Source organism: Chrysemys picta, chromosome 1 (genome assembly GCF_011386835.1).
Source record: "Chrysemys picta bellii isolate R12L10 chromosome 1, ASM1138683v2, whole genome shotgun sequence".
Taxonomy (NCBI): Eukaryota; Metazoa; Chordata; order Testudines; family Emydidae; genus Chrysemys; species Chrysemys picta.
The window spans coordinates 342,974,076-342,996,304 of NC_088791.1; the positions used below are offsets into that span (position 1 = coordinate 342,974,076).

The following is a 22,229-nucleotide window of genomic DNA, read 5'->3' on the forward strand; positions in this document are numbered from 1 at the left end:
GCTGCTACACATCTAACAGGAGCAGAGACCCAGCAGCTAGCAAACAGAACTGAAACCTGGGGAGTTTGAGTGGAAGTTGTCATGGAGGAGAAAGGAGGAGGCAAGCACCTGTTCCTTATGGGCAGTAAGTTCTTGTTTTGTGTGTTTTGTTCCCCTTCTGTTTGCAGGGGCTGGTAGGGGACAGTGTGCTATGAGAGAAGTAGAGCATTCCATCACAGCAGAGCCCTAATTAGGGGGTGGGGCTGCCCTGATTAGGGGGACCTATAAAGGCAGCCAAACAGCCAACCAGTTTCCCAGGAGTGAACCTAACAGGCAATGATCAAGTGATCTCTCTCCTGCCATCCATCTCCACCCTCTGACAAACAGAGGCTAGGGACACCTATCCTGGCTAATAGCCATTAATGGACTTAACCTCCATGAATTTATCTAGTTCTCTTTTAAACCCTGTTATAGTCCTCACCTTCACAACCTCCTCTGGCAAGGAGTTCCACAGGTTGACTGTGCGCTCTGTGAAGAAAAACTTCCTTTTATTTGTTTTAAACCTGCTGCCCATTAATTTCATTTGGTGGCCCCTAGTTCTTATATTATGGGAACAAGTAAATAACTTTTCCTTTCTCCACACCACTCATGATTTTATATACCACTATCATATCCCCCCTTAGTCTCCTCTTTTCCAAGCTGAAAAGTCCTAGCCTCTTTAATCTCTCCTCATATGGGACCCGTTCCAAACCCCTAATCATTTTAGTTGCCCTTCTCTGAATCTTTTCTAATGCCAGTATATCTTTTTTTGAGATGAGACCACATCTGTTTGCAGTATTCAAGATATGGGCGTACCATGGATTTATATAAGAGCAATAAGATATTCTCTGTCTTATTCTCTATCCCTTTTCTAATGATTCCTAACATCCTGTTTACTTTTTTGACTGCTGCTGCACACTGCGTGGACATGAACTTCAGAGAACTAGCCACGATGACGCCAAGATCTCTTTCCTGATTAGTTGTAGCTAAATTAGCCCCCATCATATTGTATGTATAGTTGGGGTTATTTTTTCCAATGTGCATTACTTTACATTTATTCACATTAAATTTCATTTGCCATTTTGTTGCCCAATCACTTAGTTTTGTGAGATCTTTTTGAGGTTCTTCACAGTCTGCTTTAGTCTTAACTATCTTGAGCAGTTTAGTATCATCAGCAAACTTTGCCACCTCACTGTTTACCCTTTTCTCCAGATCATTTATGAGTAAATTGAATAGGATTGGTCCTAGGACTGACCCTTGGGGAACACCACTAGGAGCAAAAAACCTAACTAGCTTGAAGACTGAGCCTGATAAGTTTATTGAGGGGATGGTATGATGGGACAGCCTATAATGGCAGGTAGCTGATCTGTGACTGCTAGTAGTACACCTTCCCCAATGGCCAGTGTTGGGACGCTAGATGGGAAGGGCTCTGAGTTACTACAGAGAATTCTTTGCCATGTGTCTAGCTGTTGGGTCTTGCAGAAATGCTCAGGGTATATCTGACCACCATATTTGGGAGTCGGGAAGGAATTTCCTCCCCACGCTGCCCCCCCCGGTTAGATTGGCAGAGACCCCGGCAGGTTTTCATCTTCCTTTGCAGCATGGGATATGGGTCACTTGCAGTTTGAAACAAGGGTAAATGGTGGATTCTCAGTAATGAAGTTTTTAAATCATGATTTGAAGACTTCTGTAACTCAGCCAGAGGTTTGGGGTCTATTACAGGAGTGGGTGAGTGAGGTTTCATGGCCTGCAAAGTCCAGGAAGTCAGGTTAGATGATCACGATAGTCCCTTCTGGCCTTTCGGTCTATGTGTCTAACCTCCGTTAGCCATTTCTTCTGAAATGATCTATTTAAAAAGTGGTAAATGATTATTTTTCATTAGCCAAAACATAATACTAACTGAAGTTACATAGTTTGCATTATAGCAGGAATAATTCACCCTCCATCTGGAAAATTTGAATTAAACAAATTATTCATGATATGCTAACATTCTCGTGGGAGTGCTGCTGATCAAGCAGCTTTTTAACTGAGAAAGTGAAGTCATCTAGAGTAATGCCCCAATTCAGGAAAACTTCCCTAGTCAGGAAAACACTTAAGCACGTGCTTTGGTGTTTTCCTGAACACGGATGGATTTAAGGCACTTGCTTGAGTGCCTTCCTGAACTAGGGTCTTTGGGACCACAGACTGATAGGTCCCCTTCTCAAGTCCTGCAGTGTTCTTTGTATAAGTGTTCTAAAGCCCTGATATACTTTTAATCTTATTTTTCTTCATATTTCACTCAAGCTTTAGCGCACAAAAAGTGATCCATTACTGTCGGCAGTGTTATAAACACTGACAAAAACCGAAGGCATTTAAGAACAGCAAAATTGGAGCAATTTTCCAGTGTACTGTAAGACTTCAAAGAGGGAAAGATATAAATTAAGAAAACAAGATGAATTAGCAATCACAACACTACAAGAGAAAGCCAATGGAATGTATAATTACTTATTCAAAAAACCTTTGTGTTCAAACAAACCTTATCTACTAAAGTATATCACAGCAATTTTCATTAAAACCATAACAAACTGAAAGCCTAGAAAAAGGAGTGATAACATTAATTATTCATGAGATCGTCACCATGAGTTTCAATGTGCCTGAACACAGACCATTTCTCCAACTCATTTAGATTTGCTTTACATTTAAAAAGGAGGCCAATCGATCATATTTAACAGATTATTGTATAACACTGCACTGCAGCGAGGGTTTCCCAGTTCAATAGGAATAGCCATGAAGTCACTGGAAAAACAATCCCTTCAGCTCTGACAGAAAACCTCCTGCTTTCCTTACCGTCTCTCAGTTGCTATTCTCCCACCCCACTGTTAAAGCAGCACCTTTTATTTCTCCGCTAACACCACATTTTAAGAAAACAAACAATATTATGAACGAGGCACTACAGTATTCTGAAAAGACGTGTTGACACTGATGGTGTCATGAGTACATTGGTATGAATGGGATTTTGTTTCAAATGAGATGACAGTATCACTCCTTTCCTGTTCCTATATAGTGACTCATCCCCATGAATTTGGGATGATGTGGGAGTCCATTGACAAAACAGCAGCAGCTGCAGCAATTTTCTGTTCACTGGCCCTTTAATTTTTTTTTTTTTAATCAAAACTCAGATATTGGTGGTGGGGGCAGGTTGGCTCAGAGAGTGGAAACAAGATATGGAACCTTTCACATCTAGGCCAGCAAGGATTGGAATGAAGATGATGGTTCTACCTGGTATATAAGTTCCCTTTCTGAGCAGCAGATGTCAAGACCTGAATCCAGCCTAGTCCCACTTTGCAGCAGGAGCCTCCCTCAGTATGGAATCTGGACTATGCCTCATGGAACCTCTGATAAACCCAGGGAAGTTTCCTGAGAAAACTAGGAAGCTCTGTCTTGGACCACAGGCACCTGTTCACACAACTGTGATCTTGATGAAGATGCTAGGAGACAATGCGAGGCCAAACGGCAGAGAAGTATACTAAAAATTTCAGTCTTGATTCAGAGTGAAGCAAGGGCTTATTTGATCCAATGGAAGTGAGCAGGTAGATATCTTTCTGGAATATGGATGTGAGGAAATCTCCTAATTTCACTGTTGCTACGATAGACTGACTGTCCATCTTGGATTTCCTGTAGGTCACTAAGGAATTGAGCCACTTCTAATCTAAGACTAGACAGAGGACCATTGATCTAATGGGTGCTGCAGGCAGCAGAAAGAAGACCCTTGCTAAACATTCCTGCTCTGAGAACCTGGAGACAGCTTGGATGCCCAGGAGGGAATGCAAGGCCTGCCTCAGTGCTCCTCACTTTCCCTGTTTTCTGGGAGAGGGGACAAACCTGCAGAAAAGTGCAAGTATTGGAGATCCACAGTGTTTGGATTAGACCAAAGAGAACTCCCAGCATGGCCTGTTATCCACCCCAACTGCTAATCGAAGAAGCAGTGCCTGACCCTCAGGGCAAAAGTGGACAGGCTTTATTATTATTAGGTGCTACTGCAATGCAAGAGGCCTCAAACAAGAAGCTGGGTCGCCGTGTGCTAGGCATCATGTAAGCACATGAATAAGTGGGTCTGCCCCAGAGAGCTCACAGTCTACAGAAGCAACAGAGAACCAAACTCAAATTAAGTGTGTCTGTGTGTGGGGGGAGGGATGAGATGGAGAAGGATGATATAAAATTAACACGCTATGCACAAGTTCTGAGCTTGCCTTGAGTTCTAACCTTGCTTCCCAGCTATCTAAAGTTTAACCAGCTTGGCAGATTGCCAGCTTGGCCCTGTTCCTTGGAGCACCAATGACCTACTGTTCTTTCTGGGAGTTCCACCTCTGGGTCTGCAGCTACAGGGATCTTCTGTGAGATTATTTATGAGCAAAACGTGACTGTCTATACTATTATGATCACTACTTTCACAAGATTGTGATAAATTTTGTACAAAGTATGCCTTGTGATCATTTAAAAAGTTATAAGGGTCTACTGTACGATTGTTACTGAAATATGTTGTAATTTTGGACCAGTTTCTCAGAGTCAAAGACACTCTAGCACCCCAGACAGGTGTTGAAGGGCCATCACCTTCTTAAGTGGCCATTCTCCAGCAATGGGAAGGTGTAAAGAAGAAATTTACATTACATCACAGGAATCCTTGAAGAATGGAGAGAGTTATAAATATGAGACTGTGATCTCCAACTCACCTCTCCTCTTCCCATCTCTCTGCTCATGACCTCAGCAACTCTCAAAGAACTGAACTAAGAGGGGAGTGTTGCGAGGCTGGAAGGAGACCCAGCCTTTGAAATTCACAGCAGTGTATGGTGAGATAAAACCTTTGCTCTTAAGGCCACATAACTTGTTAAGTTAGGTATTAGCTTGCATATTACTCTTCTATTTTCTTTTGTAACTAATCCTCACTTTTATGCATCATCACTTGTAATCACTTAAAATCTATCTTTCTGTATTTAATAGATTTATCTTATTGTTTTATCTTAACCAGTGTGTTTTGATTAGTGTGTGTGGGGAAACTCCATTTAGAATAACAAGGCTGATGCATATATCATTTCCTTTGACGAAATGACAGACTTCCTATGAGCTTGCATTGTTCAGCAGTGTGCTGGACAGTACAAGAGACATTTCTGGGGGAACAAGGCTGGGACTAACAATTTACAGGTATTGCCCTCTATGTAGTTCATGAGTGACTGGTCAGAGTGCTCATGTATTTAGCTGGGAGTGAATTTGCATGCTGAAGGCTGTGTGAGCAGGCCAGGTGCGCCTGTTCTAAGAGCACAGCAGAGTAAAAGGCACCCAGGCTATAGAGATAAGGGACACTGTGGTTCAACAGTCCAGATTGTACACCTGGGGAATGTCCCACATAAGGGAGGCCAGGCTGATCATGTCCAAAGAGGCATCAGATATAAAATCTGAGACCTAACATTGATTGCCCCAGGGTCTCTTCATCTGTTTGTAGTGGACAGGGACACTGAGTATGTCTATAGTGCAATTGGAGGTGTGACTGCAGCACATGTAGACATACATGACTAGCCTTGATCTAGCTATCATGAGTATCGATAGCAGTTGAAGCCACCGTGACACAGCCTTCAGTGCAGGCTGTATAAGCCCACCCAGGACCTTGGGTACTTACTTGGGTGACTAGCCTGCACTGAAGTCCGTGCTGCTGTGGTTTCCCCGCTGTTGGTACTCATGCTATCTAGATCAAAGTTAGCTCAGGTATGTCTACATGTGCTGCAATCACACCTCTGACAGGATGTAGACATACCCTAAGCTGCTTGGCTGCTCCTCCCCCCCCCCCCTTTAAAGGGGGTGACTACCTACTTTGACTGACTGAGATGTCCGGGAGAAGAGGAAGGGGAGCTGTCCCTAACCTGCTGAAAGGAGGCCCAGTGGAATGAGAAGGAGTAAGCCGTGTTTCCTTCTCTAGGGTCTTGTGCTGCTGGCTTTTGGAGGGAAGCAGAAATGGAGTTTAAGAGGGTCACCAAAGCAGGGTTACAATTGGGAGGTAAAAGTGAGAACACACTATTCCCTTGTCCATGCCCCCAAATATGCTCTCTTCTAGGTTTTTGTCTCAGCTGCCCTCTGGGATGGTCTGTTCACCCAGAGTCTGCATGAGGGAAGGAACAGTGTCTCATTGGACCACCTCTCCTTCTTAGGGAAGAATTGAAGACCAATGGGGCAAGTGGGGCAGAAGGGACCTACCACAGAGGGAACCAGGCCTGCTTCTCCATCTCTGCAGAAGCCCCCTCCCTCTGCTCTGATCCTGCTGCCACCATTGCTGCAGAAGCTTCTGTCTGACTGTGAGGTAGCAGAAGAATGGAGCTGAGTGAGGGCTGCTTGGAGCACCCAAAGCCCAGCAACCAGCTAGGAGCTGGATCTACCAAGCAGCGAGGAGCAGCAGCCTAGATTCCAAACTGGAGGCTCTTCAAAGAAAGTCATTAGCATACACCTTATGCTAACATACTAAATCATTAGCATTGCCCCTGCAAAATGAGGTGCCTTTGCAGTCCATTTCCTAGTGGAGAGGTGTTCACATCACAATTGGTATCAATTGTCACAGCATCATTTACAAACATAGCACTGTCAGCATATATTAGTTTGCCTAGAGAATAAAGCGAACACAAGCAGGAACAGCCTGTATTTGATATGATTTTTAAAAATCTGTGCACATAGGCAGTGCACAAGTGGTGGAAAAATCATATACCCCAAAAATACCCAAAAGGAAGCTTGATTTATGGCATATATAAAATAAGTACAAAAAACACTGATATCACAATCGTGTTTTGGAAAAGAAAGAAAGATCAGATACATTTGCTGAATTTTGTGGATTTCTTTTTAAACTGGAAACCCATATTATTTTTACATGGTTCTGTTAAAAAAACCCAACCCACACCACATACAAGACTAAGTCAGGTTGTATCAACTACATTACATTTATGGAATAAAAATGACTCTCAGCCCTGACACGTCAAGTTTCAACCCGTAGAAAATATTGACAGCAGAGCTATTCACCCTTAAAGAGAGCTTTATAATGGAAATTCTAATGTCTTGAATCTTCTTCTCACAGATTTTTCCCTGCACTATTGCTTATTCAAGGTTCTGGCTTCTTTTCAGCCATGGATGGAAGTTTTGTGATGCTGACTAGACAGAAGCCACTGACAGAATTTAATTTAAAATGACTGTAATGTTTTTTATAAGTTTGGTCAGAGTTCAACAGGAACCACAATGCTAAAGTTTCAGTCAGCAGTGACTAATTTGTTAAAACATCAAACTCACCCTTGGCTGATGGAGCACTAGCAGAGTAAAATGCTGCTTTCTTGAAGTGCCAGGCTTCACTTGAGAATCTCCAAAGATTAAATACAGAACGGTTATCCTACATTATCCTCCCCCTAAACCTACCCATTAGGCTGAAATCCGATAGCTACGGGATGGGTCCATGGCACCCCAATACCATGGTGATCAGAGCATAAAGTGGGTAGGTAGGTAAAAGCTGTACTTATGGTGCCACATCATGGAAAACAGCAGATAAGAGGAATTTCTTTTGCGGTGATGTGGTTGCTGCTGGTATGGGTAATGGGTTTAGCAAGGGACTTATCCAGGAGAGTGAGAGTAGACTCAGTATTGCAAACCTCAAGCACTCAAAAATCATGAGATTGCTTAAAATGAGGATTTTTAAAAAATAATAAAACTGGGGAGTTTTGTTTGCTTTCTAGTTTGTGAGCCTCAAGGGTACACACAGGTCACATTATCATGCTTTTCTATATAAGCACAAGGGCTAGAAACTTTTTTTAAAATAAAAGCTGAAATTCTCATGAAACATGACAAAGTTTTCACAAAAACACCAAATGTTGTGACATGATAAAATCACAAAAAAGTTGGCAATACCGGAGAAGTATGCATGACTGGGAGAGAAGAATGAGAACAAAAAGCAGAGATGATGATCCACCTCAATCCCAAAGCAGAGGATCTCCCCAAAGAAGACTCCTCAATAGCAGCCACTTAAGGGCCACATCAGCTTATGTGGCCACGGTGAGAGAAGAGGGCTTAAGAAAGACAAAGCGTGGCTGATTGTCAAATCGCTCTCGGTGGGAGTTATGCCAGAACCTTGGGATACCTCTGGAATGCCTTTATTTCTTCACATTTGTATTTGAAAATGCCTACTCATAATTAGGTGCTTTTTATAAAATTTGAAAGAATCAAAAATAAAAATAATTTCCCCTTCATCTTATCAACAACCTCCTGCTACAGCACCCTACAAAACAGTAAACCTCCCTGTCATTCAACCACTACGTACAAGTGCAAAATATTAAGAGTCAGGCTAAACTGAGCAGTATGCACTTTTCACAAGATGGGTGTTACTGCATGAATAAATGTATTTTTTTCTTTCCTCAGAAAACTCCACTCATGACTGTAAAGTTCTCTTTTCTCCTTGTGTAGTGATCCATTTCCCTTCACTTCATGCTTTGGTAACTGCTCATGCATGAAGCCCAGTGATTTAATGCTGAAACATGAATATTGCGAATAATTGAAAAAGCATATTTTGCTTTTTTATCCTTTTCTTTACAAAATCCTGGCTCCAAAAGGTTTTTGGTTAAACTACAGTCCAAGTCCAATTGCTTTTATAAATATTTAATAAATATATATTTATAAAAGCTCATGTAAATATATAAGCAGAGAAGAAATTACTGGGTTACTCTACAAGATTAAAATATAATAAGGCTGTCAGTCTGGTTACTTGGATAACACATTGAAGGTTGTACTGTTACTGAATAATAATTCCACATCAGAATACTGAATGCATGGTTAACATGCTGCCAATGATGTGATGAATGCAGTGCAGATGCTTGCACAGGTACTGTAGAAAGACAGACTATACAATGTTACTTTAGCAAAACCAGACAATCAGCATTACAAACTATAGCTGCTAATAAAAAAAAAATGCTTTGGCAAAGTCAAAGACAGAAGAACAAGACCCCAAGCTGACTGAAAAATGTTTAACCTTGTCTTTATTCTAGTTGGAATTAAGCTGCTGAAGACCTTTCAGTTTAAAGTCACATGCTCCTACACTACAGTGACACTTATTACAGAGTATCTGCTAGGCAGAGGAAAGAGGACACAAAATTGTTAGTGAAAAACACCACTTAACAGCCCAGTCTCCTTAAACAGTTTATTTTAACTCCACGCCACTCTTCTCTGTTGTATTTTCATTTAAACCAATCTCTCCCTAAAAATGTCTAGCTGTCTCCAAATCTTGTAAAGTATATCCTTATAGGTGCCATGCTACTTATTCCATACATCGGCTACTCTAGCTGAAATAGTACATCCTGAATTCCCATCTTCTTCCTCTTGATTTTCACATTAAGTCCCTCAGCATGACCAGCACATCTTTCAGTCCTTTAACAAACCTTGTGCAGTTTTTAATTTCTGTTATACCGTAGAACCTCAGAGTTATGAACACCTTGGGAATGGAGGTTGTTTGTAACTCTGAAATGTTCATAACTCTGAGCAAAATGTAATGGTTGTTTATTGAAAAGTTTACAACTGAACCTTGACTTAATACAGCTTTGAAACTTTACTATGCAGAAAAAAAATACTGCTTTTAACCATCTTAATTTAAATGAAAGTTTCCTTACCTTGTCAATTTTTTTTTAAATGTTCCCTTTTTTTTTTTAGTAGTTTACTTTTAACACAGTAAACAGTACTGTTCTGTAAATAAGGTGTGTGGTTGACCAGTCAGTTCGTAATTCTGGTGTCCGAAACTCTGAGGTTCTACTTATCAACTAAGTCTTTAATGCGAATGAATTCAGTGGTCCAAATGTGCAGTGCTTACTTAGAAAAACTGTTGATTTCCACAGGAAGGACTAATTGTTTGCCAAGGATGCCAGCATGCCCTAACCCTTTCCCCTCTACTCACTGGAGCTCCTTCACCAGAGGCATGGACTTTGTGACAGAATTCCTGATTTTTTCTTAAACACAATTTTCTAAAAATATACACAGAAAAGCCTCAAAAATGAAAACCCCAAATAGGAAACAATAGACACCACATATAGAACTTTACCAGATGTATTTTGGCAGTCTATGTACCATACTATTCACTGTATTTTCTTTCTCCTTTCAGTAGTAATCATTTCACATAAATTCACCAAGTTAGTTATCAGAGCAGAATCTCTGCATGAGATTAGTCTGACATCCTGAATGTCTCATTTCACTTGTCAGCCATATTACTACTCCCTCTAAAAAGCGATAATATATGGAATTCGAATAGGAGAGGATATATTTGGATATATTCATTTACTTTACAATGGACAAGACTTGCATGTCATCGAAAACAATCTGGCATCTATGTTAAGCTTGAGTAATAAAATTGTCAAGGCTAAAAACCAGAAGACACTTAAAAAAACATACAAACATTTCCTGAAATTAATAAGGTTAATATGTCTCAAAAGTGGACTTTTACACAAAAGCAACACAAAAACATGTCCTCTTATGTAACTGGTACCTGCTAACAGCATTTCTTTATCTATCTCTTTGCACATATCTGTCCTGATCCAGGAAAGCACTTGAGCACATAGAATCATAGGTATGTAGGACTGAAAAGGACCACAAGCATCTGAGCAGTGGCACTGACTTCAGTAGGATTGCTTAGGTTCTTAAAGTTAAGCATGTGCTTTTCTGGACTGGGGCTTAAATGAGTGGTTAGAGCACAGGACTGGAATCAGTACACCTAGGTATGTCTATGTAGAGATAAGAGCCCTGTGGCACAGCCATGGCTGGCCCAGGCCAGCAGGCTCGGGCTGCAGGGCTAAAAACTGCTGTGCAGATATACAGGCTCCTGCTGGAGTCCTAGCTCTGGGATCCTCCACTCCCAGAGCTAGGGCTCCAGCCCAAGTCTGAATATCTGTCCAGCAATTTTTCAGCCCCAGAGCCTGAGCCCAAATCATCTGACAGGGCCAGCTGTGGGGTTTTTTTTATCCCTGTGTAGACATATCCCTAGGTTCTAATCCTGATTCTGACACTGACCATTTGAGTGGCCTCAGGCAAATTCCAACCTCTCTGTCTCAGTTTCATTAGTTATAAAATAAGGGAAATACTGATCTACCTGCTTTATCGGGCTTTGTTAGGATTAGTATTTGCAAAGCACTATGTATAAACTATTATTATTACAGAACTTAGGGCACTGCCAGCACTTATCAAATAATCAGTAATCAACTTGTAATATATCCTCTATGACTGCAAACCAGTGGAGAGATGTTTAAGCAGAAGGCTCTGGAATTCTTACAAGAAAGTTTTCATGAAAACAAATAAATATGGGGCAAATAAACAAAATAACTCCCTCTGAAGGACATTTTATAACTATGTTAAATGAGCACAAGTAGTACATAATACGAATATAGTCTAGTTTAGAAAAGCGTGCAAGCCACCATTTTACTCATAAATATGGTCAAGAGCACATTAATAACTAACATTACATTGCCAACACTTGCTCAGCTCAATATATGCCAGGTTTGCATGCAAGTTTCTTCTGTTAAAGTAAACGGTTGACCAAAGTTGGAGTGGAAATGTCAATGAGAAAATTGGAGCTGGCACTTGGCCAGGATGGGTGCATTATCGGTACATGGCTAGAGGTAAGAGGACCAGGGAAAAAGTTGTTTGCCAAATAGCACCCTCAACAATATAACATAAAGGAAAAGGAAAAGGGCCTTATTATTAAGTTGTCCATCATAAATCAGCCAGTAATCTTCAGGCCCAGGAACAATAGGCTGACATCCTTGGGAATGTGCTAATGACACTCACTTTGTAGGTCAAAGCATCCCCAACCTCTTCAGGGCAAGAAAACCAGAGACTAGAACTGGGAATCCAGTCTAAGCCTCCCATGTCAGGTCTTAGCACAAATCAAATGAAAATGTAGAAGTAGTTAAGGCAGAGTCAAATCCACTGGCTTGACTACACAATGCAGAGTGCAAGTGTGATGCTGTATGATTGAAACATGACCATTTATATCAATGTTGCTATCACTGTTATACAATCCCAACAAATCTTATACAAAGCCGGTCATGTAAGGTATCAATGGAAAAGTTACAATCTATCAAATAGGACTATCCTGTTTGTATGCATGTATCATCTTTATATCTAAAGTTATGAATATTGACTATGTACCAGTATTTCAGATGTGTTGGATCCTGGAGTAACACCCTCCAGTTTAAATCTACATTGTCGCCAGACAGCTTTGTGTTGATAGCCCATCAAAGACAACTGGATTGTCACAATGGGCCACAGAAGAAACTCATCTCACCCCGCAAGTCTTCCTGTGGATGTGGGTAATGGCTGCTCTTGTGAGTAATCAAAGCTCGTAAGGGCATGTGACCCTGAACTCCATCTTGTGTCTGTACTTTTCACAAATTGTGCAGAGAGCTTTGTTTGGGGACAGTGAAATTCCCTCCACATGGGGGAGGATATAAGAATGCTGGAAATATCTCTAATTTGTCTTCATTTCTTGCTTCATTTCTCTGGACTGGATTTCTAAGAAGGAAGCTCTAAACAAGGACTGATGGCCACCTCACTCCAGGAGCACCGCCAGCTTTTCTGCCGCCCTAGGCGGCGGAAGGTCCCGCCCCGAAATGCTGCCCCCCACAGAGGCGGCGGAAGGTCCCGCCACCGAAATACCGCTGCGGTCGCCGCCCCCCAAATTGTAGCGCCCTAGGCGACCGCCTAGGTTGCCTAATGGGTTGCGCCGGCCCTGCCTCACCCCCAACCTATTTGGGTAATTTCCAGAGAGACATTTGCAAACTAGAGTTTATACCATCCCTGCTACACACCTGATATAAGAACTTTGCAATGATTTATGTATATGATCTATTAATTCTCTTCTATTTCTTTTATCTGAGAAATAAGCCTTTAGATATTAGATACTAAAGGATTGGCAACAGCGTGATTATTGGGTAAGATCTGAGTTATATATCAATCGGAGTACGTGGCTGATCTTTTGAGATCAGAAGAATTCTGTGTTCAATTAAATTGGTTTTCAATAATCACTCATCAGAAAGTCTAGTATCTGGGTGGTGAAACAAGGGCTGGGATGCCTAAGGAGACTGCAGTTTGGATTTCTTATTAACTAGTGTGGTGAGACAGAAGTTTACTTTTGTTACTGGCTTGGTATAATAATGGGTTACTTAGGGAGGTGGTGGAATCTCCTTCCTTAGAGGTTTTTAAGGTCAGGCTTGACAAAGCCCTGGCTGGGATGATTTAGTTGGGGATTGGCCCTGCTTTGAGCAGGGGGTTGGACTAGATGACCTCCTGAGGTCCCTTCCAACCCTGATATTCTATTAATCTAATGATAGAATAACCACTAGTTTGGGGTGAGTCTGCCCTATTTCTCAGCAGTTTGTCTTGAACCTGGCGGCATCCTCAGCTGTGACCCACTGAGGCACAGTGACAGCAAGTAAGTAGCATACCTTAGGATCTATGATTTCTCAGCTAGGAAGCTTAGCTCCCTGCTGTGCATTGACAAATCACAGTTTGAAGGAGCAGTATGTCAATGCACACTAAGGAACTTTTAATACATGTCAGCAGGGTCCACTGGGCAGAGTGGAGCACACTGCAGCATTGTAGATTTACACAGCAGCCTGCTAATTCCCTAACTTCTCATTAGACAAACCCTGAGGAACATCAGGATTAGATTGCACCACTCTCTACACAGCCTAGCAGAAAATTAAGGAGCCAGTATTAATAGTGACCTGCTGGGGACCACAATTCTTGCTGTAGCTCAGAGATGGGGGTGGGAGAAAGCATGATGACAAAATGAAGGAGAAAGAGGAAAAAACCTCTCCATCTGCTCCCTAGCTAGTGCAATGAAGCCTAGGGCAGCATGGAGGAAACTGTGTTCACACACTGAGGGTGTGGAAGGAGACCATGACCAAAACACAATTTAACTAAGCATCTTCTGCCCTTAGCCAGCCACAACCCAGTAAAGCACAAAACTCCTTGTTGGTCCGTCTGTAATGATACCTGCACTGTATCTGGTTTGATTTAATTAGAAGGATGGCATTTGACTATTAACAACTCAATAGCCCTCATTGTGTAATTTAATTATCACAATCTAATATTCTGCATTTTATGGCACCTTTTTTGGCCTGTAATCAAATGAAACTCCATACATCTCAACAAAAGCAGATTCTCTCTTTTTTTAATGTTTTTATGATTTCATGTTTTAGAAGCCTTACTTAACGTGATGCCACTAATACTGCTCGAATGCTGTGGGAGTCTGTAAGAGAAATAAAGGGAGCTATGTAAAAGCTATGTACAGCACTCGATTGGGTGAGATTCAGAGGATGATTTCCAGCTTGCCAAGGAATCCCAGAAATATAGTAGAGATGTGGATGGGGACATTTTTGTCTAGTTGTCCTTTCCACTGCAAAGAAATGAGAAATTGCTCTGTGACTGTGGAGCATAGCAATAGGTTTAAGGCAGAGGTGATTGGCAAACTGATTTATCCTTAAAACACATTCTCTCCAGAAATGCAAACATACTGCCAACAAACAAAAGTCTCCATAGCCTGTTTTGAAAAATCAATAATGCTGATAAGCCCAGCACATGCTCTTTGCCCTACAATGATTTTGTTAAACCTTAGTTGGTCCTCTTCAGCAAGGAGAGATTAAAACCTGATCTAACCTGTTAGAATGAAGTTTTGCTGAAATCCAGTGTCTCTAGTCTGTAGTAAAATTATTTGCTACCATTCTCAGTGCTACAGAGATTTACTTACTTTAAAGGCCAATGAGGAATAGCATAGGTAGACAACTTCAAAAATTACAGCAAGAGAGATATTGAACATTTAAACAAAATTAACAGAAATACCAAGACATTCCTGCTTTACTGATTTTAGGGTGAAGATGACTTCTGCAGTTGTGTCCCATCTAAGGGAGTGAGATAACCTCCCTTGAGCTGAATCTTGGGGAAGTATGTAGATATATCTATGTTTATGTCCTCTGCTTTCAGATCAGTAGAATACCAAGTGAAAAAGGCATAGTAAGTCTCAATAAATATGCAAACAGCTCTTAAAAAGGAGATTAAAATCCTTCATCATGTTTATATAATTAATGAGACTGTGTGCCGGCACAAAAGAAGAAGGCCAATTTTTATTTTAAGCATTCCTTGAAGGTCATTTCCACTCTGAAATTTTAAGGGCCTCAAAAACTTGTTATATAACGACAGATCTAAACATATGGCCCTAGGCTGATTTAAATTAACTCACTTGTATCAACTGTGTTCCATCAATATGTACTGCCATAGTAACTGGTCCCTCCACTGGAATGCTAATTAGTCCCCGAAGCTTAGAGGAACAAAAGTATTAGATCTACAAAAAGATTCCTTTTTTCCCCTCTTTTTGTTGACTAGTTTTACTTCCTCAGCACATTAAAGCAGAGCTAAGAATGATTACAGGGAGGCATAAAATGAGCCAGAAAAATCTGCTTTCCACACACGTTAGTGAGAGGCATAGAGGGAATAGTTAGGGTGATACTAGAAGAAAACCCAGGGCCTCTCTGTTTGGACTGGCCTTTAGGTTTGGGTTAGGTATAGCATAGGAGAGCTCATGCGAATCTAGATGTGTCAGGTTAATCACAGTCCTGAACTGCAAAGTTCTGAGCTGGATCTGAAGTTTCTCAGAGTTTTAAGGTGTCTGGGGGCTTATCTCTTGCTTAAAATAATTGTGCCAAAAGTATTAATTTTAAAATCAAATACTACAGCAATTGAGGCAGGTTCTGAAAAGGCATAAAAGAGAAACATTTAGAACACATTAACATTGCTGGTAAAATGTGCTGGACTAACAGGCTTGGAGAGTGAAGTCTTATAATTGTTAACAGAATAGGTACAGTAAGGGCAGCAACTGTATAGTCTACCTATAAGCCCCATTTGGTGTTTTGGCTGAAAATGCTGAAGTAGCTTCCTGTTTGCTCTGGGGGAAGAGAGCAAAACACACACTTCTAAAGATACAGAAGAAGAAATCTGACCTAGTCAATTTCAGTTACATGGCAACATCATTTCGCTCCTCTATTTTTGTTGTGCAATTTGTACTATGATCCAGCAAAATTAGAAACAATAGGAGTCAATGATTCTCCTGACTGGAGGTGTTTACAGAAATGCAGACTTATTTCCTCTTGTGTTTGGAACTGCTTGGCTTTGCATGTATTTTGAAAACTGTTTTGAATGCACTTGCCAAAAGGTTTAATACAGAAATTTGCTCTGACAATGCTTTATGCTCACCAGATATTTATTTATAAAAGATTTGTGACTTTCACACGAGATGTGAATTGTTGTTGCCTTTGCTTTCATGTGCTAAAAACTCCTGCATTTGAAAGGCTCTCTCCACCCTACATAAGAACAGCTGACTGAAGCTGCTGGTTGCAGAAATATGCTGCTTACTTTATTATTAACTATTTCCAGGGGTGAAAATAGAAATAGGGACTTACCGGTATGGGGCTGGGTTGGGGCCGGCTCTGGCCCCCGGAAGGGGCGGGGCCTCGGGTGGAAGGGGCAGGAATGGGGGGGGTCAGAGCCAGCCCCAGCCCGCCCTGTACCGGTAAGTGCCCTCCCCATCCCCAGCCTGGGTAGCAGCAGCAGCCGAGGGCTCCGGCAACAGTTTAAAGGGCCCAGGGCTCGGCCGCCGCTACAGCTCCGGGCCCTTTAAACTGCTGCCGGAGCCCCTGGCTGCCGCTGCTACTCCAGGGCTCCGGCAGTGGGGCTCCGGGGGCTATTTAAAGGGCCCGGGGCTCCCCTGCCTCTACCGCCCCGGGCCCTTTAAATAGCCGCTGGAGCGGCGGTGGGGCTCCGGCAGCTATTTAAAGGGCCAGGGCCGTAGAGGCAGCGGGAGCCCCGGGCCCTTTAAATAACCCCCGGAGTCCTGCCGCTACTCCAGGGCTCTGGGGGCTATTTAAAGGGCCAAGGACCCCTCTGCTTCTACCGCCCCAACCCTTTAAATAGCCGCCGGATCCCTGGGGTAGCGATGGCAGGGCTCCTGCGGTTATTTAAAGGGCCCAGGGTAGTAGAGGCAGTGGGAGCCCTGGCTCTTTAAATAGCCCCCGGAGCCCCGCTGCTACTCTAGGGCTCCCACCGCTGCTGGGAGCCCCAGGCCCTTTAAATTGCCACCTGGGGAAGCTGGGCCGCCCTGGTATGGCGCGCCGGCTCTTGCCGGTATGCCGTACCGGGGCGTACTGGCTTACTTTCACCTCTGACTATTTCCAAGTGCTGAAAAGCATGCTAGGCATTTCACAGAAACCAGTGGCACCCCAGTTCCTGTCCTTAAGATATATATTACATAGGCAAGCATCCCCAAAGATTACTAGGGATTGATTTAACTCTTGGTTAGCATAAGGGTTTGAAGATAAACCAATAGATAAAGGCAGCTGGAAAACAGATTTACTGTCCTGTGGAAATTTTTGAATCATGACAAAAAGCCAACATTTCAATTTTTTTCACAAAACAAAACTAAAAAATTGCATTTTGGGTCAATCAAAATGTTTTGTTTTGACAAAAGTTTAGTTTCAGATTTTACCTTTTTAAATATAGAAAATAAAGTGAATTTCAAAGTGAAAAATTGTTTTGAAACAAAAAAAGCAAAACTTTTCATTACAAAAATAACGAAACAATTTTTCATTTTTTTTCATAGAAATCATCAAAATCAATACAATTTTGCAAAACAATTTGATTTAATCAAAACAGCATTTTCCTATGGAAATTTTCCAACAAACACGTCTAGTTGAATATTTACTCAATAAACAGTAACACTATATTTGCTAAATAACTAGTTGGAGGATTGATTATTGAATACGAAGGAATACCCAGTGAAGATCCCTTTATTTGTAAGTCAGTATCAGATATCAGGTGTACTTCTCACTTGAATGCATAATGCTACTTTCATGCTCTAGTGAAGAAGTTATACAATCTGTCAACTTACTTCACACAGGCTAATAACCAGTCATCAGATGGTATTGAATTTCCATCATTAGCTGTTTAGGATGTATTTGAATCAGTGACTTATGGTTGAAAGCATCAATATCCCATTCTTGATCCCTTGAGCTATCTAATTACCAAATTTTGCTTCTGAATATTACAGCACCCTTCATACTCAAAGTAACGCAACAAATTTATAAGTTACACACATTTGCATCATCAGATACTATGGTAAGGGCAGCACGTATAAACCTAGATAGCTAGATCAGTATAAGATGTCTAGATGTCTGAGGCTTTTCAGCAAGTGTCATGGGACATCTCCCCCTCAATAACAAGCAGAGATGGGCAGATGTCTCCTATATCTGGAAGGGTTGTTTTTTCTTTAATTAAAAAATTGAGAAAACAGACTCACAAATTTTGTTATTATTTAACTTGAACCCTAATTTCTTTTGCATGATGTGGGAGAGAAAAGGACTGGTAACCAAGAAGAGGAGAGGGGAGAAAAGGAACAATGAGTTGAGAGCCAGATGAGAAGATGGCTTAGGATGTGAGACCTAGCACAGCAGAAGCAAGGGAGCCTGAAGAACAGGAGAAGCTGGGTGGATGAATCAACAGGACCTGCTAAGTGGCTGGCATGTTAGCAGGTGCATATGGATAAAGCCCTGCAAATCTGCAGATACCCACGGACTGCTTTTGCAGATCGTGTATCGGATGGGGATACAAATTTTGTATCCACGCAAGGCTCTACATAAGGAGGCATGCAATGTGAAGAAGCTGCATTCCCTGAGCAGGGGGAATGGGTGGAGCTGCAAAGCCAGTTGAGAGGTGCACTAAACCCTCTCCCTGTCCACTGAAGTGAGATGTCAGAACTAAAGGACTAACAGACACATGCATGTCTGGTGCTCTTTGTCACCCACAACTGAAAATATTAGGCCTTGACTACACAGGAAACATTTTATGGTATAAGCCAAAATGTGAATTTAAAGCTCTATACCCATATAGTCCCCCATGTAGACACCTTGATTTCCTGTTCAAACAGTGCCTTTTTTGGTTTAGATTATTTTTTTGAGAAGGGGTTTAAGCGAACTTGGAAAAAGCCACTCTTAAGACTAGATAAGAGTGTCCATAGTGGGAGTTACACCTGTATAACTGCTCAAACTTTCTCACGTAGCTTTCTTCCTCTTCTTGCAAGAAAGGCTACTAACTAGGAGAGCTCGTACATGGCAAATATTTAGTTCTCTCAGGTGCCTTTTATCTAAAACTACCTGAAATTTGATTTTGTTTATATTGTAGCAGCTGAAACAATGGCAGGCTTAAAATGGCCAGAGATGTAGGCCAATTGGAGTTTTTGTAATTAGGCTATTGTTACGTGGGGTGCCAATCTCTTTCTGAAGTCAGTTCACACACCCTTTACTTCTGGCCACTTTGCTGGTGTGACAGACTGCTATTCTTCAGAGTTGGGCCACATTTCAAAAACTGTCCCAAAATCAGACTCGCCAAGTGTCACCCCGCTTGCATGACTCTCATGCGCGTAGCAGCCCTCTCACACCTGCCCAATTCTCAGGTAAAATATTATCTACACTAGTGCTTACCCACAAAGCTAACATTGTTGATAGTAGGTACAAGTAGTTCAGGGCAGCCCATATTTATTCTGTATTGTACTGTCCCAACTATCGCTTCAGATTGTTAACTTATTATGGCAGGGACATGTTATTTGATTGGCCCATGCCAGGGAGTCATGAGGCCTTAAAAATTCCACAAGACTTGCAGGTAGGAAGAGTTGGGTTTTGTTTGTTTGTTGTTTTGTGTTTATTATTTGTATTACTGTAGCACCTACGGTAGGAGCCCTAGACATGGACACGGACTCCACTGTGTAGGTGCTATAGAAATACACAACCAAACGGCTGTCCCAAAGAACTTACAATGCAAGTAAAAGATAAGAAACAACAGATGGATACAGACAGACAGGGTAGTAGAGTCAGGAAACAATAGACAATACTGGACAGCTGTGATCCAGCACGCCAGAAGCCTAACCATTGTCAATCTTTTGTAAGCATCATGGCAAAGTTGTGTTTGAAGGAGGGATCTGAAGGACAATAATGAGGTAGTTTTATGGATGTTTACAGGGAGTGCCTCCCAAGCATGAGGAGCAGCATGGGAGAAAGCACTAAAGGGCCTGTTTGGAAATTTTAATAAGTGGACATTGGATGCTGGCATCACTGATCAAAGGTGGGAGTCAATATTTCAATAGCGAATGGGAGATGATAGGTAGGTTGGGGACTGATAATGAAGAGCCTTGAAAATGTGGGCAAGTACCTTATGTTTGAAGTGATGGAGAAAGGGGAGCCAGTGGAGGGATTCAATGAGAGTCATTCAAAATGACTGGTTTGGAATATCATCTTTGCAGCAGTATTCTGAATTGTTATAAGTGGGGCAAGACTGCACTTGTCAAGGCCAAAGATAAGGATGTTGCAGTAATTGAGAAGTGAGATGGTGAGAGCTGGGAGGAGAGTTTTAACTGTGTGGACGGATAGGAAAGGCCTATCTTAGAGAAGTCAGCAGAAAGAATTTGAAAGATTTAGACATAGGCTGGATATGAATACATAGAAAGTTCTGAGTCAAAGATGACGCTCAGGTTATGGGCTGAGTGACAGACAGCATGGTAGCTGTCCACAGAGATCAAGGAAGGAGATAGGGGAGGGGGAAGGGCTTGGGAGCAAAGATTAAGAGTTATGTTTTAGTCATGTTGTGCGTGAGCTGATGGTTAAACATCCACAAGGAGAGTTCAGATAGGCCACAAGTAGAGAGGCAGAGTTCTGAGCTGTCAGCATGGAGATGGTGGTTAAATGTATGTTTGCAGATGAGAGTACCAACAGAAAAGGTATAGAGGGAGAAAAGAAGGGGACCAAGGACAGAGCCCTGTGGAAGCCTTAGAAAGTTGGAGAGGGAAAGAAGAGGATCCTCCAAAGGACATACTTAAGGAGCGATTAAAGAGACAGGAGGAGAACCAGGAGAGGACAGGGGCATGGAAACCAACAGAGAACAAGATTTCAAGAAGAGCATGGTTGACTGTGTTGAAGAGAGCTGACAGGTCAAGGAGGATGTAGATGGAGTACTGTGTCTGAGCTTTGGTGAGGAAGAGGTCATTAGAGACTTTGACAAAAGCAGTTTCAGTGGAAACACAAGGTGAAGGACCCGGACTGCAGAGGATCTAGGACAGTGGGGAATCTGGGGTGCAGCAGCACCCATTGGCTTGAAGTAATAATAGCAATCTAATGCATGGCTTCCATCATACACAGCATTTACAGTTTTGTTCAATAGCTTTCAGCCTCCCACTATAAAAATTGTTGCAGTGCCCCTAACCTAGTCTCGAATTCCAAACAACTCACTGTTATTCAATGGAGTTCTCCATGCAGGGCAGACAATTCCATGCCTGATGGTGGCTATACACTGAACATTTAGAGATAGTAGCAAAATCAACCTTAGTAAAATGAAATGCCGCTGCGGAAACAGGACCTAAACTGTCACCACAACATGTACAATAGAGAAAGACTGTAAAAAGAAATGTGATACTAGATCCGCATGTTAGCACTATGCCTACTACAATAAATACCCAGTAATTTTTGTGGGAAACAAGTAGCATGGGATTTTAGGACTTGTGGTTCTACATGTTTGGTTGCTACTTGAATATATGTCTTTGAAGATTTGTTATTTTAGTAAAAAATAAATAAGTAAGAAGTTCCTGGCTGGGATGACTTCTTTGGAATCCCAACAAGAACTCTCGAGCAGCCTGTGGTTGTTTGATGACAATATTATTTATTTGTGAAATGAATGTGTATTCTTCACAAGTTATTCTTACTTTATTCCAGAAATATTGAACAAAGTAGCAAATACTTTAGATTCACCATGCAATCGTCTGTGCCTTGGTTTTGTGACTGTTCTGTAACTGTGCAGAGGCAATATCTCCACACTGATAGGGGCACGCGGAACATTTTATCTAAGTCTTTGTTTATAATAAGATCAGTGACCTTGGATCTACAAAAGGAGTTAGAATTGTAAATTCAGACAATCAGTGCTTACTACAAGAGCAAAATTCTTCATCATTCTAGCTCTTAAAGAGACCATCACAGATAATTTAGGCCAAAACTCCACTCCTGAGCCTTGCTCGCCAATTTATGTCATCCCTGTGTTTTAAAATTTTTTTACTAAATCTAATATGAGTACAGATGTTTTCATTAAATTAAAAA

The 22,229-nt window shown here is 41.7% G+C and overlaps 1 protein-coding gene across 19 annotated transcripts in view; it reads right to left on the reverse strand.

Moving 5' to 3' along the window:
- FAM168A (family with sequence similarity 168 member A) overlaps window positions 1-22,229 on the reverse strand; it is a 328,051-nt gene that overhangs the window by 115,952 nt on the left and 189,870 nt on the right. For 2 of the 19 annotated variants that reach the window (XM_065581794.1, XM_065581793.1), the window contains exon 1: window positions 16,503-16,644. The exons of the other annotated variants lie outside the window; for them this stretch is intronic. In XM_065581794.1, coding sequence (XP_065437866.1) covers window positions 16,503-16,629 — 127 coding nt within the window. In that variant the 5' untranslated portion in view covers window positions 16,630-16,644. Of the gene's footprint in view, window positions 1-16,502; window positions 16,645-22,229 lie in introns of those variants that run through there. 19 annotated transcript variants of the gene reach the window in all.